The sequence below is a fragment of the Neoarius graeffei genome, chromosome 18 (assembly GCF_027579695.1).
Source record: "Neoarius graeffei isolate fNeoGra1 chromosome 18, fNeoGra1.pri, whole genome shotgun sequence".
NCBI lineage: Eukaryota > Metazoa > Chordata > Actinopteri > Siluriformes > Ariidae > Neoarius > Neoarius graeffei.
Genome location: NC_083586.1, coordinates 24,997,872 through 25,015,021, shown reverse-complemented (window position 1 = coordinate 25,015,021; position 17,150 = coordinate 24,997,872). Strand labels below are relative to the sequence as shown.

The 17,150-nt window shown below is 40.4% G+C and overlaps 1 protein-coding gene across 2 annotated transcripts in view; it reads right to left on the bottom strand.

The window, feature by feature from the left end:
- Positions 1–7,486: 7,486 nt before the first annotated feature.
- LOC132866040 (protein sprouty homolog 2-like) overlaps positions 7,487–17,150 on the bottom strand; it is a 32,705-nt gene continuing 23,041 nt past the window's right edge. For both annotated transcript variants that reach the window (XM_060898599.1, XM_060898600.1), the window contains one exon: positions 7,487–9,600. In XM_060898599.1, coding sequence (XP_060754582.1) covers positions 8,541–9,542 — 1,002 coding nt within the window. In that variant the 5' untranslated portion in view covers positions 9,543–9,600 and the 3' untranslated portion in view covers positions 7,487–8,540. The remainder of the gene's footprint in view (positions 9,601–17,150) is intronic.

Below are 17,150 nucleotides of genomic sequence, written 5' to 3'. Positions count from 1 at the left end.
ACACCAGCTTGGAGGAATTTTAGCCCATTCCTCCATACACAACAGCTTCAACTCTGGGATGTTGGTGGGTTTCCTCACATGAACTGCTCGCTTCAGGTCCTTCCACAACATTTCGATTGGATTAAGGTCAGGACTTTGACTTGGCCATTCCAAAACATTAACTTTATTCTTCTTTAACCATTCTTTGGTAGAACGACTTGTGTGCTTAGGGTCGTTGTCTTGCTGCATGACCCACCTTCGCTTTAGTTTCAGTTCATGGACAGATGTCCTGACATTTTCCTTTAGAATTCGCTGGTATAATTCAGAATTCATTGTTCCATCAATGGTGGCAAGCCATCCTGGCCCAGATGCAGCAAAACAGGCCCAAACCATGATACTACCACCACCATGTTTCACAGATGGCATAAGGTTCTTATGGTAGAATGCAGTGTTTTCCTCTTTCCAAAAATAACGCTTCTCATTTAAATCAAAAAGTTCTATTTTGGTCTCATCCATCCACAAAACATTTTTCCAATAGCCTTCTGGCTTGTCCACGTGATGTTTAGCAAACTGCAGATGAGCAGCAATGTTCTTTTTGGAGAGCAGTGGCTTTCTCCTTGCAACCTTACCATGCACACCATTGTTGTTCAGTCTTCTCCTGATGATGGACTCATGAACATTAGCCAATGTGAGAGAGGCTTTCAGTTGCTTAGAAGTTACCCTGGGGTCCTTTGTGACCTTGCTGACTATTACAAGCCTTGCTCTTGGAGTGATCTTTGTTGGTCGACCACTCCTGGGGAGGGTAACAATGATCTTGAATTTCCTCCATTTGTACACAATCTGTCTGACTGTGGATTGGTGGAGTCCAAACTCTTTAGAGATGGTTTTGTAACCTTTTCCAGCCTGATGAGCATCAACAACTCTTTTTCTGAGGTCTTCAGAAACCTCCTTTGTTCGTGCCATGATACACTTCCACCAACATGTGTTGTGAAGATCAGACTTTGATAGAGCCCTGTTCTTTAAATAAAACAGGGTGCCCACTCACACCTGATTGTCATCCCATTGATTGAAAACACCTGACTCTAATTTCACCTTCAAATGAACTGCTAATCCTAGAGGTTCACATACTTTTGCCACTCACAGATATGTAATATTGGATCATTTTCCTCGATAAATAAATGACCAAGGATAATATTTTTGTCTCATTTGTTGAACTGGGTTCTCTTTATCTACTTTTAGGACTTGTGTGAAAATCTGATGATGTTTTAGGTCATATTTATGCAGAAATATAGAAAATTCTAAAGGGTTCACAAACTTTCAAGCACCACTGTATTGAAAGTCTTTTCTACTTCTGCAATGGCCAAAATATGGTTAAGGTGTCGATAACTGTAGCCGCCGCTCTAGATGTTCTTTTGATAAAAAAAAAAATAAAATTGACAGGCCGATGGATATAGCTATAAATTTGCGCTACCGGTATTCTATTCGGATAAAGTATGTCAAAATTTCCGAACACCTGTTCAGAGTTGAAATCTTTTTTTTTTTTTGCCGTTAAAATTTTGCATATTATTATGTTATGTATATTTTTTGGCGATGTCACAACTCGTCGTGCCTGTGCACGCGCGGACCGGATGCGTTACATCCTGCGGGACAAAGAGCTGCTCTGTTTCCCCCTCCACACGCGCACGCGCGGAACAACTACAGTTTGGCTCGTGCACTTGAGGCGTCGTTTCTGACTTGTGGGTTGTTTTACAATCAGGTTCCGCGAGCTAAAAATCACATTTAACACTTATTATCTTCAATATCAAAAGGCTTGACTAAATAAACTTGGTTGTTTATTGTAGCTCTGTGATAGCTCTATTTACCATGCAAAAAAAAAAAAAAAATTGGTGATAACGTTATTTTTGGTGAATCTCATCTCATCTCATTATCTCTAGCCGCTTTATCCTGTTCTACAGGGTCGCAGGCAAGCTGGAGCCTATCCCAGCTGACTATGGGCGAAAGGCGGGGTACACCCTGGACAAGTCGCCAGGTCATCACAGGGCTGACACATAGACACAGACAACCATTCACACTCACATTCACACCTACGGTCAATTTAGAGTCACCAGTTAACCTAACCTGCATGTCTTTGGACTGTGGGGGAAACCGGAGCACCCGGAGGAAACCCACGCGGACACGGGGAGAACATGCAAACTCCGCACAGAAGGGCCCTCGCCGGCCCCGGGGCTCGAACCCAGGACCTTCTTGCTGTGAGGCGACAGCGCTAACCACTACACCACCGTGCCGCCGGCAATATATGTCATATTTAGCAAAATTACTCATGTCATTTAGAAAAAGTGCTTTTTTGACCACAGGTAGCTCCAAAAGGGATGCACTTAAATCATTCTTTATACCATAAAACACATATTTGGTTCCATATCATTGGAAACATAGTTAAGTTTTAATGTTGAATGCCAGTAAGTTTTCAGACTATTTTGATCAAATTAGTATGTAATTGTGTCAAAAAAAAAATGTCCTCTCCGAGACAGCTAATTTTTCAATATAAAATAACATATCTAAAATGGGGGCAGCACGGTGGTGTAGTGGTTAGCACTGTCACCTCACAGCAAGAAGGTTCCGGGTTCAAGCCTCGTGGCCAGCGAGGGCCTTTCTGTGCGGAGTTTGCATGTTCTCCCCGTGTCCGCGTGGGTTTCCTCCGGGTGCTCCGGTTTCCCCCACAGTCCAAAGACATGCAGGTTAGGTTAACTGGTGACTCTAAATTGACCATAAGTGTGAATGTGAGTGTTAATGGTTGTCTGTGTCAGCCCTGTGATGACCTGGTGACTTGTCCAGGGTGTACCTCACCTTTCGCCCGTAGTCAGCTGGGATAGGCTCCAGCTTGCCTGCGATCCTGTAGAACAGGATAAAGCGGCTAGAGATAATGAGATGAGATATCTAAAATGATTATTTTCATCCTAAAATGTGGTCAAGATATTGGGACATAAATATTAGAGACAACTAACACAAAGCTTACAGCCTTATATTTAAAAGCACTATGGAAGTAGTGGATTCTGAATTGTCAAAAAAAATGTCCTCTCTGAGAATCACTTAATTTGTTTCCCCCAGCCCTGCTTAAAGCTACACTTAATCTTCTTTATCTTAGAGCAGATTACACAATACCGTACACATATGTCAAAAATTACCTGAAATCTGTTCTTTAACTTGTCCTTCACTTAAAAACTGGTACAAGAACCAGTTTGAATCAATTTGAATTTTGGACCCCTGTGACACAAACTTTGTACCTTGATTGTAAAACAACCCTTGTCACAACTTCAGTGCTTTAAATAAAAAGTGATGAAAACTACGAGGACATGCATTTATTCTGCTGTATGCTGGAGGATGTATACCTCGGACACACACACACACAGAAAGAGAGAGAGAGAGAGAGAGAGAGAGAGAGAGTACCACACACACACACTGAGCAGTTTTGCATTGTTTTCACTGATGTGTGCTTTTATAAGTCTCTAATTTTGATGATCACAGACTGAAATTTTAATTTTTCAATGTCACATGCTAGCAATTACATTAACATGCATTTTAAAGTCTCATAGTTTAAAGTGTGTGTGTGTGTGTGTGTGTGTGTGTGTGTGTGTGGTTAGTTTCCACAGGAAATGGCGTACACATGCAGACTTCGTTTTCTCAGAAATGTGTGTGAACATAATTGTGTGTGTGTGTGTCCTTGTACTTGCTGCATATTGAAGACTGGAATCCATTTTGGCTCATCCTCACTTCTTTAAAGGGCTGTTTGAGGGTTAAGACTTAGTTTTAGGGTTCAAGTTAGAATTAGGTTTGGGTAAGGGTTGGGGTTAGGCATTTAGCTGTAATGGTTAAGGTTAGGGTAAGGGGCTAGGGAATGCATTATGTCAATGAGTGTCCCCACAAAGATAGAAGTACAAAAGTGTGTGTGTGTGTGTGTGTGTGTGTGTGTGTGTGTGTGTGAGAGAGAGAGAGAGAGAGATGCTAGTTCCTGGTATCACACTTTTTTAATTACTAAAGAAGGGATTTTCAAAATTTTTGCAACTAGAGGTCTGTTTAGCTGTAAAATTAATCCTATTGAACCTCTTGGTACAAATTTATTTCTGAATGTAATCCAACTATTCAAATTTTATTCAGTTGTATGCTCTAATATTCTGGCTCTTTATTGGACCCTCTTGCTTTGAGGAGACATTGCTAACCACTACACCATCATGCTGCCCTAAATTGCTCATAGGTGTGAATGGTTGGATGTCTGGGGTGTACAATTAATGATAGTTTGTCTTTACTGTATCCTTTAAACAGGAATGTGAGAACACAGCTTTTTTCCTGTGGACTTAAATAATGCACATCAGGCTCTGATGTGTATTATTACTTCAGTGATGTGTCAAATGTTTACACCATAGAAGTGCTGAAAACGAATTGTACTTTGGATGTTTTCAACTCGAGGAGAGATGTGAAATATTTGCTCCAATAGTGTGGGTGGCATCTGTATTGTGCACTGTATAGTTGAAGCAAGTCAAACATTGTCTAAAAACTACTCTGCCGTATTGCTAGAAGGAAGGGGAAAATGCAACCAGACACTGTATATGTACAGTGTCTTGCAAAAGTATTCATGCCCCTTGGTGTTTGTCCTGTTTTGTCGCATTACAAGCTGGAATTAAAATGGATTTTTGGGGGGTTAGCACCATTTGATTTACACAACATACCTATAACTTTAAAGGTGAGCATTTTTTGTTTTATTGTGACACAAAAAATAATTAAGATGAAAAAATAGAAATCTGGAGTGTGCATAGGTACAGTATTCACACCCCCAAAGTCAATACTTTGTAGAACCACATTTTGCTGCAATTACAGTTGCAAATCTTTTGGGGTATGTCTCTATTAACTGAGCACATCTAGCCACTGGGATTTTTGCCCATTCCTCAAGGCAAAACTGCTCCAACCCTTTCAAGTTAGATGGATTGTGTTGGTGTCCAGCAATCTTAAAGTTATGCCACAGATTCTCAATTGGATTGAGGTCTGGGCTTTGATTAGGCCATTCCAAGACATTTAAATGTTTCCCTTTAAACCACTCCAGTGTAGCTTTAGCAGTAAGTTTAGGGTCATTGTCCTGCTGGAATGTGAAACTTCATCCCAATCTCAAACCTCTGGCTGACTCAAACAGGTTTTCCTCCAGAATTGCCCTGTATTTAGTGCCATCCATCTTTCCTTCAGTCCTGACCAGCTTTCCTGTCCCTCCAGATGAAAAATATCCCCACAGCATTATGCTGCCACCATCATGCTTCACTGTAGGAATGGTGTTCTCAGGATGTTGGATTTGCACCACACATAGCAATTCCCATGATGGCCAAAAAGATCAATTTTAGTCTCATTTGACCAGAGTATCTTCTTCCTTGTGTTTGGGGAGTCTGCCACATGCTGTTGGGCAAATTCCAAATGTGTTTTCTTAAGCAATGGCTTTTTTTTCTGGCCACTCTTCTATAAAGCCCCACTCTGTGGAGTGTACGGCTTAAAGTGGTCCTATGGACTGATACTCCCATCTCCGCTGTGGATCTTTGCAGCTCCTTCAGTGTTATCTTTGGCATCTTTGTTGCATCTCTGATTAATGCCCTCCTTGCCCAGTTTGTGAGTTTTGGTGGGCAGCCTTCTCTTGTCAGATTTGTAGTGGTGACATATTCTTTCCATTTTGCTATGATGGATTTAATGGTGCTCCCTGTGATATTCAAAGTTTGGGATGTTTTTTATGACCCAATATTATGATCAATACTTCTCCACAACTTTGTCTCTGACATGTTTGGAGTGCTCCTTGATTCTCATATTGCTTGCTTAGTAATGTTGCAGAATCAGGGTCCTTCCAGAACAGGTTCATTTATACAGACATCATGTGACAGATTATGTGACACTTTGATTACACACAGGTGGATTTTAATCAACTAATTATGTGACTTATGAAGTGAACTGGTTGGAACAGCTCTTATTTAGGGGTTTCATATGAAAGGGGGTGAATACCTATGCACACTCCAGATTTCTGTGTTTTTTTCATCTTAATTATTGTTTGTGTCACAATAAAATAACAATTTTCACATTTAAAGTGGTAGGCATGTTGTGTAAATCAAATGGTGCTAACCCTCCAAAAATCCATTTTAATTCCATCTTGTAATGCAACAAAACAGGACAAACACCAAGGGGGATGAATACTTTTCCAAGACAGTGTATGGCTCGGTGAGTTAGCCAGCTAATTATTTAGCTTTTATGCTTGGTAAATAAATGCATTACATAGATGAGTATTCATCCATTTAGGATAGAATATGCAATTCATATTGGCTTCTGATTTTCAATATCTCTGATGATCCGATTAGGCGAGGTTTGTAGTAATGTTCCTGGAATCCTTTGGCTGTGGAACAATATGTAAGAGAAGGCTTAAATGCCTTATCTGTGACCTGAGACATCCTTAAATCAACCTACCACACATGTGAACCTGCCAACTGGTTCTTTGCTATTGTTATGAACGCTGTTTACTACCAATATGATATGTCCTAGGAACAGTGACATCATTTTCTGTGCTCATGAAGATTTGATTGAAATGGACTATAAATGGATACAATGCATGATGTGTTGTTCTATAATACATATTAAATTGTAATAGTTATCAAATTGCTGTGGCATAAGAAGAAAACACTTGACGGCATGCTGTTATAGGAAAATAATCAACTTTGGGGTGATAATTCCCAAGCACACCACCCCAACATATTTTCCTGTAAGAGCATGCCCCCAAGTATGTTATTTATTACTGCAAGTGGAACAGACCTGTTAAGGTAAAACATTTTCTGTAATCTCAGATAGGAATGGTTGAAGATAGAACTCGTGTTGGATATCAGAGATTTCTTAAAGTGGTACAGAGTGAAGAACAGGCTCAGGCTTACTGCAGTCTCCTTTCAGACTGATAATAATGTAAGCAGTAACTCACATAGCATTGAGTCTGTGACCTGGTGATTCCTGTCAATCAGAACAGATGGAAATAAAGTGTTTTATATTCCATAAATCACATGAATGTGACTGAGTTAGTTTATAATATGTGATTAAATAAACCAATGCTTCGAATGTGAGGATGTGTGTGTAGTGTTCCAGGTGTTCTCTCTATCAGCGATTACGCCCTCTGAAACATGACCCGAGAGTAGATTTCACCAACAAAAAGTCACAGAAATTCTCCACAATGCCTCTTTGTAATCGGATGTCACAAAAGCAGCAAGAAAAAAAAGACCTTGAGAAAACAGCATGGTTCAATTTCAATAACATTAATATATTTTCTACTTCATAATGAATATAAACTTCACACAAGGCACTCATATGCATTATTTACATCATTTATGTTTCTTAATGTTAGCATGATAGGTGCATCTGTAAAAATAAATATGCTTGCACAATAAAAACTTTAAATAAATATACTTTACACAAAGCAAATTAAAAATAGAACACATTTTTTTCACTTTACAATTTTACAGGTATTGCTCCATGGATAATTCAAAGTATGTAAAGCAAAATAAATAATAATAATGATAATAATATGTACAGACAATATTAATAAATGCACCATAAATGTTTTATATATAAAGATCTGTCGAGTTGTCTAGGTATGACATGATGCTTTTTCATAGCTCAAATGTATAAAAATAAAACAATCTCTGATTAACTCATCAAATTACTAATTTACAAATACATGTAATTTATAAAAAGTGTAAAAAAAAGTGTTATTGCTGGTTATATCAACATGATTTGATTTTAAAAAGAGAAAAAAACTAAGTGAAAATGCACAATGCAAACCTTTAAAAAGAATCAAATTCATGAGTCAAAAAGTAATCAGATTCATGAGGTAAATTAAATCAATTTCATAACTCAAAAATATTCACATTCCTGAGTTAAAAATAATCAGATTCATGAGTCAAAGGGAATCACCGTGTTTCCTTGCTTTGCTTTCTTTCATCTACAGTGTCAAAACTACATTGTGTCAACAAATAAATGAACAACAAAATACATCAAAGAAACAAATAAGTCTCTGTCTGTCCAAGTCACAACACAATGCAAACAAAAAAATGTACAACCAGACCACTTTCCACTCTGTCACATTTCTTGGTCTACAGTTCTGAAAGTACAATGTCAACAATCACAAACCAAAAATAAAAACTGAAAGTTCCAAAAATTCAACCTAGAAAAAGTGAAGGTTACAGCACTGTCAGTGGCCTGTCCCACATCCACAATTTCTCAAAACATCCAAATCAAAAAGAAACATGAGTCAAACTGAGTCAAAACTAAAATGGATGAGTCAAAACTAAAAACAATAAAAAAGAGCCAAAACTGGAAAGTAATTGGTCAAAATTAAAAATAATGAGTGAAAACTGAAAAATAATAAGTCGGAAATAAAAAACATGAGTCCGAATTAAAAACTGAGTCATGGCTTACCACATCCTATTATTAAAAAAGAATACAAAACCACAAACATATAACAAACGTCTCCTCCATCAGTGCCTAAACAACAAAATAAAAACAAATCATAAGTCGTAAGTCACATGTTGACTCTTACATCTGCAGCCGGTCCGGTGGGTGTGGTTGTGGCAGGCTTGGCAGAGTGCCAGGCAGCCACGGGCAGGGCCATAACACAGCAGGCAGGGCAGAACGAATGCCATGGCCGCCGCCGTACTCCAACGCGTACACCTCCGGGACTCATGGCAGGAAAATGGGGCATCAGCACTGGAGTCCTCGTCATCGCTGGAGCAGTGGTAGAGCAGTGCTTTGAGGCAGCACACACATGTGGAATACTCCACCAGCGCCTCAGCTGAGCACAGGCAGCGACGCCCACACAGCCAGCAGGCTGGAAGGGGCACGGCAGCAGTGCAATCCCTGCACTTGCAACGGCTGCAGCGATCACACAGGTTTGGGTGCTTCCTGTTTCGTTGCGTTGTTGTTTCCTGTTTTGGTTCCAATTTTAAAGGCTTTTGATCTGTGGAAGCACTTCCCAGCAGCTTAATTTCTTCCTGTTTCAAGTTGCAGCTCTTGGGCTGCTCCTGTATTGCAACATCTGGTTCACCTACACTTCCCAGATTCCTCTGCTCTGAGATAAATCTTCCACTCAGTTCCAACACTTCCTGTTTCAATTCAATGCTCCACTGTTGTTCCTCTACTGCTGTCATTTTTTTGTCCAAATTTCCCAGAAAGCTTAGCTCCTGAGTGGATATTACAAAGAGTCCTTTCTGCACATCCCGTTCAGTTTTTTCTGGCTGTTTCTTCACTACAGTTTCACCTTTGTGTTCCCCAGTCCCTTGCTCTAAAGATGGTTCAGTGTCAGTGGACCTCCGAGCACTTTCAGGTGAATGTGAAGAATCCTGAGTGTGATCATCCGGTCCTGGCAGAGCACCTTCATCAGGGGCAGAGTCAGATATCTGTAGGCGGGGCCAGGTCGTAGGACCCTCTGTGTACTCGTTGCAGGAATGGACAGTTTGGATCTGATGGAGTGAGAGAAGGCCACTTCCACTGTCCTGGTCTCTTGGCTCCATTGCTGCTCAAATTGGGGATGTGAAGATATCTGGAGCGAAGTAAACACATCTGAAAGTCCTGCAGGGGATACATAGCGATAAATAGGATGTTACCCTCCCTGTACAGTATATGCAAATCAGCATGACTGTAGCCAACAGAAGATGACTAATCAGCATATGGATGTAAATGAGAAAAGCTTGCCTGCTACAATTCTCACACCTTCAAATCCTCCATGAGGACAGAGGCAGCATTAACACATCAAAATTATTAACAATTCTTCTAATATTAAACTATAATACTAGATTTTAAAGTTTGCAGTTCTAATAGTAACTATGATATGTAATCTTTAACATGTTTAAAATGTAAAGTGAATTGAATGTAGGCAGTTCTTTGTCATATTTGACAAAAACACTCTTAAAACAAAGAGGTTAGTTAGCCTGAGGTGAGTGGTTCCATCAAAATCTGGAATTAGGCAGAGACTGTTTCTGTTTCATGTGTAGAATTGCTTAAGTGGCTGATTTCAACTGTACAACTCAAAAATCTATGTAAATTCAGGAAAAAAAATGTCTGCATGAACAGAAGCCAACAGAAGAGGCGAATAAACAAATCCATGCAAATAGCGTGCATGTGCACACACACACGCGCACACACACACACAGCTCTTTGTGCAGTAATGGGGGCTGGCGACCTTCTCTCTCACGCCATTAATGGCTCTACTCTCTCCAGCTTCAGCTCCTAATGTTATCTTTTTACACAAAACTTTTCATTAAAATACTGAGAACAAGATATAAAATATTAATAAAATTTTTAATACAACCTCATATCAGAAAAAAGTTGACAGTATGTTGAAATTGAAATTAAAACAAAACAATTATTTGTAAATAATTTTTGACCTATATTGCATTCAAAACAACACAGCAATACATTATTTGATGTTTTACCTCATGAATTTTATGTCGTTTTTCCCCCCAAGTAAACACTTGTCAATTTTCTTGACCATTCTTGCAACACATTTCAAAAAAGTTGGGATGATAAAGCATTTACCACTTTGCATTGTTGCCATTCCTTCTCACAACACTTAAAAGATGTATAAGGACTAAAGACACCAAGTGTCTCAGGCGTTATTTTGTCCCATTCTTCTTGCAAACAGGTCTTAAGGTGTGCGACAGTACGAGGTCATCTCATCTCATCTCATCTCATTATCTCTAGCCGCTTTATCCTGTTCTACAGGGTCGCAGGCGAGCTGGAGCCTATCCCAGCTGACTACGGGCGAAAGGCAGGGTACACCCTGGACAAGTCACCAGGTCATCACAGGGCTGACACATAGACACAGACAACCATTCACACTCACATTCACACCTACGGTCAATTTAGAGTCACCAGTTAACCTAACCTGCATGTCTTTGGACTGTGGGGGAAACCGGAGCACCCGGAGGAAACCCACGCGGACACGGGGAGAACATGCAAACTCCACACAGAAAGGCCCTCACCGGCCACGGGGCTCGAACCCGGACCTTCTTGCTGTGAGGTGACAGCGCTAACCACTACACCACCGTGCTGCCCCCAGTACGAGGTCATTGTTTTCATATTTCTTATTTCAAAATTTGACACACATTCTCTATTGGGGACAGAGCCATGCCTTTGTAATGCATGCAGAATGTGGTTTTGCACTGACATATAGAACTACAGTGTCTTGCAAAAGTATTCATCCCCCTTGGTGTTTGTCCTGTTTTGTTGCATTTACAAGCTGGATTTTTAGGGGGTTAGCATGACTGGATTTACACAACATGCCTACCATTTTAAAGGTGCAAATTGTTTTTTATTGTGACAGAAACAACAATTAAAATAAAAAAAAAAAAAAAAACCAGAAATCTGGAGAGTACAAAGGTATTCATCCTCCAAAAGTCAATACTTTGTACAGCCATCATTTGCTGCAATTACAGCTGCAAGTCTCTTGGAGTATGTCTCTATTAGCTTAGCACATCTAGCCACTGGGATTTTTGCCCATTCCTCAAGGCAAAACTGCTCCAACTCCTTCAAGTTTGACGGGCTGCGTTGGTATACAGCAATCTTAGAGTTATGCCACATATTCTCAATTGAATTGAGGTCTAGGCTAAGTCATTCCAAGACATTTAAATATTTCCCTTTAAACCACTCCAGTGGTGTTTTATCAATATGTTTAGGGTCATTGTCCTGTTGGAATGTGAACCTTCGTCCCAGTCTCAAACTTCTGGCTGACTCAAATGGGTTTTCCTCCAGAACTGCCCTGTATTTAGTGCCATCCATCTTTCCTTCAGTCCTGGCCAGTTTTCCTGTCCCTGCAGATGAAAAACATCCCCACAGCATGATGCTGCCATCATCATGTTTCACTGTAGGAATGGTGTTCTCAAGGTGATGGGAAGTGTTAGGTTTGCACCATATAGTGGCCATATGCCATGTCCTGTGTAATTTGTCTGTGCCTCTGCACTGTTGCTTTTATTTTGGTGTTCGTGGGCCTGTAGGCAAGTCACATGGGTATTGGTGTAGGAAATGAATGAATGGATATATACCTGGGCACCAATACGGTAGGATGGAGAGGGGGTGAGTAGGGAGAGCACATTTTTTGTTGACCGCTTGTACGCAAACTTACTGAAACTTAGAACTGCAATTAATAACCTATTCTACGTCCTTTGACTTATTTATTAACATCGCTACTTTGCATAGAAGCACTTGCACTTTCTATTTTATGCCATCATTGTCTGGATTGATGAGGGTGTTTTTAAGCTGCTTGTGAGAAATAAACGGAAGAAAACAGCACCCCTTGAAGTAGACATTGGAATTTTTTGTAGCGCGTCACTTAAGTGAAACTCCCTAGCTTAGCCTCTTGGTGATTTTGTTGCTTGTCACCATACATTTGTCAACAAAAAAGCATGTAGTGAATGCCTGACAAGCACCGTCTTTATCACGTTTTCTTGTGAATGTGGATGTGACCTGACAAAGGAAACTGGAATCACCTCGGATTCATGGACGACACGCATGACTGCAGCAAAGACTGATCTCAACCCGAACTTCAGACAGGTAGGCCTGTGAAAAGCTGCATTCATGTTGTGTATTTAATGAAATAGAACGCAGTTTTGATTGTTTGCCAATGGTGTGTCCATTGGGGAACGCTGCCTGCTCGTGAGAAGTTCGCCAAATTGGACACTGGCTGTCTCTGTTGATGAAAACGATGAACTGTGCTGAAACTTAAATTCTGTCGAATCTGTTGAGCTTGTCGAGGCACTTTGCAAACTTTTGAACTGTTGAATTACTAAGGAAATATGAGTGAAAAAGACGAATCTAATGGAAATGATGCTTCTGATGCAGTGCTTACAATACGAGAAGTCAAACTCACTAGAAGGGCTTTGGTCTGTAAAATCCAAAAGCTTCAAAAGGAGTGCAAAACACATGTAAATAAAATCAAATAATTAATTCCTGCAGTGAAAGAGCTAATGAAACGAAATGAAAATGCACAACAACTGAAAACGAGGTTGCAAACTCTTGTTTAGCATTATGATTACAAGTTACATGAATCATTAATATCTTGGTTACCCGATGATGAACAAGCTATACAAAATTACTGGTTTTCAAGTATTAAAAGTCACAGCAATATATTCAAAGATAATGTGACACAATGGCTGAACGAAAGGGAAATAATCCTCTCTGCTGAAACAACCTCTAACTCTGTTGAAAATAATAGTGCTTCTAAGTCTGTTGAAAATGGTGCCACTGTTATGGATAAGAATGTCTGTCACATTAAAATGAAAGATTCATTTCAGGTAGTAGCACAAGAGACTATAATAATAATAATAACAATTTCAATTTATATAGCGTCTTTCACAAACCCAAGGACGCTTTACACAGGAGTTACCCCCCTCAAAAAAAAAGCCACACTAGGAAGAGTAGTGTGAGGTAAAGAGAAAAGTTTTCAAATTAGCTTTGAAGGAAGAGAGAGTGGAACAGTCATGAAGCAGCGATTGTGGTAACAAGTTCCAAAGTTTAGAAGCAGCAACACTGAATGATCTGCCACCCACAGATGCCAGTTTAAAACGTGGGACAGTCAGAAGTCCACAGACAGAAGATCTGAGGGAGCAGGAGGGACAGTACAAATGAATTAGCTCTCAGAGATAGGAAGGGGCGAAACCATGAAGAGCTTTATAGGTTAAAAGCAAGATTTTGTATTTAATCCGAGAAATAACTGGCAACCAATGCAGTTGCTGTAAAACAGGAGTAATGTGAGCTTGGTGAGTGTGAGGACTAGCTGCTGAGTTTTGGATGTACTGCAGGCGATTGAGCAATGTGGCAGGGAAACCATAAAAGAGAGAATTGCAATAGTCAAGACGAGAAAAAATAAATGCATTGACCAACATTTTGGCATCAGTTTCCAAGAGAAGAAGGCAGAGACGTGCAATATTGCGGAGGTGAAAGAAAGCATTCTTAGTAATTAGTTTAAAATGGGGTTCAAACATAAGGGTGGAGTCAAAGAGAACTCCAAGGTTTTTTTATAACTTGGGAAGGACTAATAGACACACCATCAACATCAATAGTGAAACTGGAGAAGTTCAGAACCTGTCTTTTGGTACCTACTAATAGAACCTCCGTTTTGCTAGCATTAAGTTTAAGGCAGTTCTTATGCAGCCATTGCTTAAGGTCAGTGATGCAAGTCTTTAGCAGCTGGACAGAGGCTATGGAAGGGGTAATAGTGATGTAGATTTGAATGTCATCAGCATAACAATGAAAGTTAAGGCCATGGTTACGAATAATCTGGCCAATAGGAGAAATATATAATGTAAAAAGAAGGGGACCAAGGACAGAACCCTGAGGCACACCTTAAGCAATAGTAACAGAGGATGATTTATGAACACCAATAGAGATGAACTGTTGCCTGTTTGCTAGATATGACTGAAACCAGGCTAAAGTGAAGCCAGTAATACCAAAAGAAGATTGTCTGGAAATGAGTATCTCATGATGTACAGTGTCAAAGGCAGCTGTGAGGTCCAAGAGAACAAGGACATTGAGATGACCAGCATCAGTTGAGAGCAGGAGGTCATTAACAACTCTTATGAGAGCAGATTCAGTGCTATGCAGATTGTGAAAGCCTGACTGAAAGGGTTCATAGAGATCATTACGAGCAAGGAAAGTATGAAGCTGAGAGGCTACAACTCGCTCCATTACTTTAGCTAGGAAAGGGAGATTAGAAATGGTTCTGTAATTGGACAGTGAAAGAGGATCTAGACCAGGTTTCTTTAGTATTGGTGTAACAGAAGCAATTTTGAGGGAGATGGGAACAGTGCCTAAAGCAAAACACTGATTAATCATATGAGCAATATAAGGGGAGATAGCAGATACACAGGATTTAAGAAGTGCAGTGGGTGCAGGGTCCAGCAGACATGAGGAGGAGGAGGACTTAGTCACAATTTCCGATACTTTAGAATAATCAACAGGAGAGAAAGCAGAGAGACAGCAGTCAGCTTTATGAGAAACAGCTACTTGCTAGACAGAAGAATTTATTTCAGAATGAAAGTGTTGGTAAATACTGTCAATTTTATCCTTGAAAAAATCCAAAAAAAAGCCTGACACTGAGCAGGGGAACTGGGAGTGGTTGAGGAAGGAGGCTGAAGAAGTTTATTTATTGTATTAAACAGAGTTTTGGGTCTATAGTTGCCACTCTTAATGACGTTAGCATAGTAGGAGGATCGGGCAGCATTAAGAGCATCCTTATACTTTGCGATGTGTTCAGAGAAGAGTGAAAGATGAATAGCAAGGCCAGTTTTCTTATAAAGGCGCTCTAGCCGCCTTCCCTTGGCCTTCATGGCCCTAAGCTCAGAGGTGAACCAAGGAGAGGCGCGATTTGCGGAGACCTGTCTAGTTTTAAGGGGAGCGAAAGTGTTAAATGTGTTAGATATAGTATTATTGTAAATAGAAACTGTATCATCAGGAGAGGAAACCTCAGCAAATTTACAAAAAGAAGAGAGGAGAGAGGCAGAGAAAGAATGCACATCAATAGAAGAAAGATTACGGAAAGAGACAGTAGAACACACAGGAAATTTAGAAGAAGGCACACTGAGACAACACTCAATCAACTTGTGGTCAGTAAAACCTACATCAGAACCCGATACAGATACAATTTTTATACCAGTAGAGCAAAGCAAGTCAAGTATATGACCATGATTATGTGTGGGAAAGTCAACATGCTGAGTTAAACCAAAACATTCAAAGACAGTCAAGAGCTCATCAGTAAGGGAGCAACTAATGTCAACATGAATATTCAAGTCACCCAGAAGAATGACAGCAGTACAGACAGATGAGGCTACAGTTAGCAGTTAATTCAGTTCAGACAGAAAAAGAGATGGCGATGATTTGGGAGGTCGATAGATTAAGAGCAGCAACATCGGTGTGGGAGTGGAGGTTTTCAAAGCCAGATATTCACAGGATGTAACATCATGAAAAACAATCTCTTTAAGTTTCAAACCACATCGGAAAACTGCAGCTAGACCTCCAGCTTTCCCTGTGAGACATGGCTTTGATATATGTGTGTATCCAGCTGGTGAAGACATATTTAAATGTAGATAGTCCTCAGCCTGTTGCCATGTTTCCACCAGCAGAAGTATGGCCAGGGTCTTTTGGATAATTAGGTCATTAATGAGTGATGCTTTGTTGGTGATGGAGTGGGAGTTTAAAAGGCCAATCTTCGCAGGAAACACAGGTGACAATCCAGAGACAGCAGAACCTTGCAGTTTCCCAAGTGAGCGAAGAACACCGTGATTAACTCCATGAGCATTCTTGTTGCCCTTGGCAATCCGATTGTGAGTCCATATGATGGGTATGGAAGACTCCGAAGCATAATGAGCAGTCGGAGAGCGCGGAGACCGGTGAATATACCGAGGGTGGCGCGTGATTCCAATAGAGTGGCACAGATTAAATACCGTGGAATCCAAGCGGTGCCACACACTAAGGCTTTTTAATTCCTCTGGCGAGTAGGTGTAAAACATGGGTAAAAGCCCAGGCCACAAAACCAATACCCAGACCCACAGTCACGATCCAAAAACAGATGGATAGATGCAGTCCAATGTATGGTGCAAAGCCACCTTAGCCTAACACAGCTCATAAACGTAGCCAAAACACCAGTGGTACCACACCCAGAGTACAGTGCAGGGAAGCAATTTGACTAACCAGCACATAAAACAAGGCAACAGTGTAGTAAATGGTGGAAACTCACTCACCACTGCTGAAGTCAAGCGGGTGGAAAGAAAAAGGGGCCTCGCAGGCGGGTTAGCTACAGGTGATTGCAAAAAGCCGCTGTCAAAACCAAGCAAGAAGAGTCCAAAATTAACCAAAAAGAAACAAAATGGATTTGCAACAGGTTGCCAAAAATCAGAAGCACAGTTAAAGAAAAAAAAAAGAAAGAAAACGCCAGGGAGAAGAGGCAGCAAACTCGCACACTACGTACTCTCAACCGGAAACGGAAACTATGCATCCATCATGCATAGTGGCCATCAAGGGGCTAGAATGGGGAGGGGTTCACTGCTCAGTGAAAAAAAAAGACTAGCGCTATGCAGGAAAACCTACAGCCACAATCAACTGCAACAGGCTTCATTACAATGCCAGGA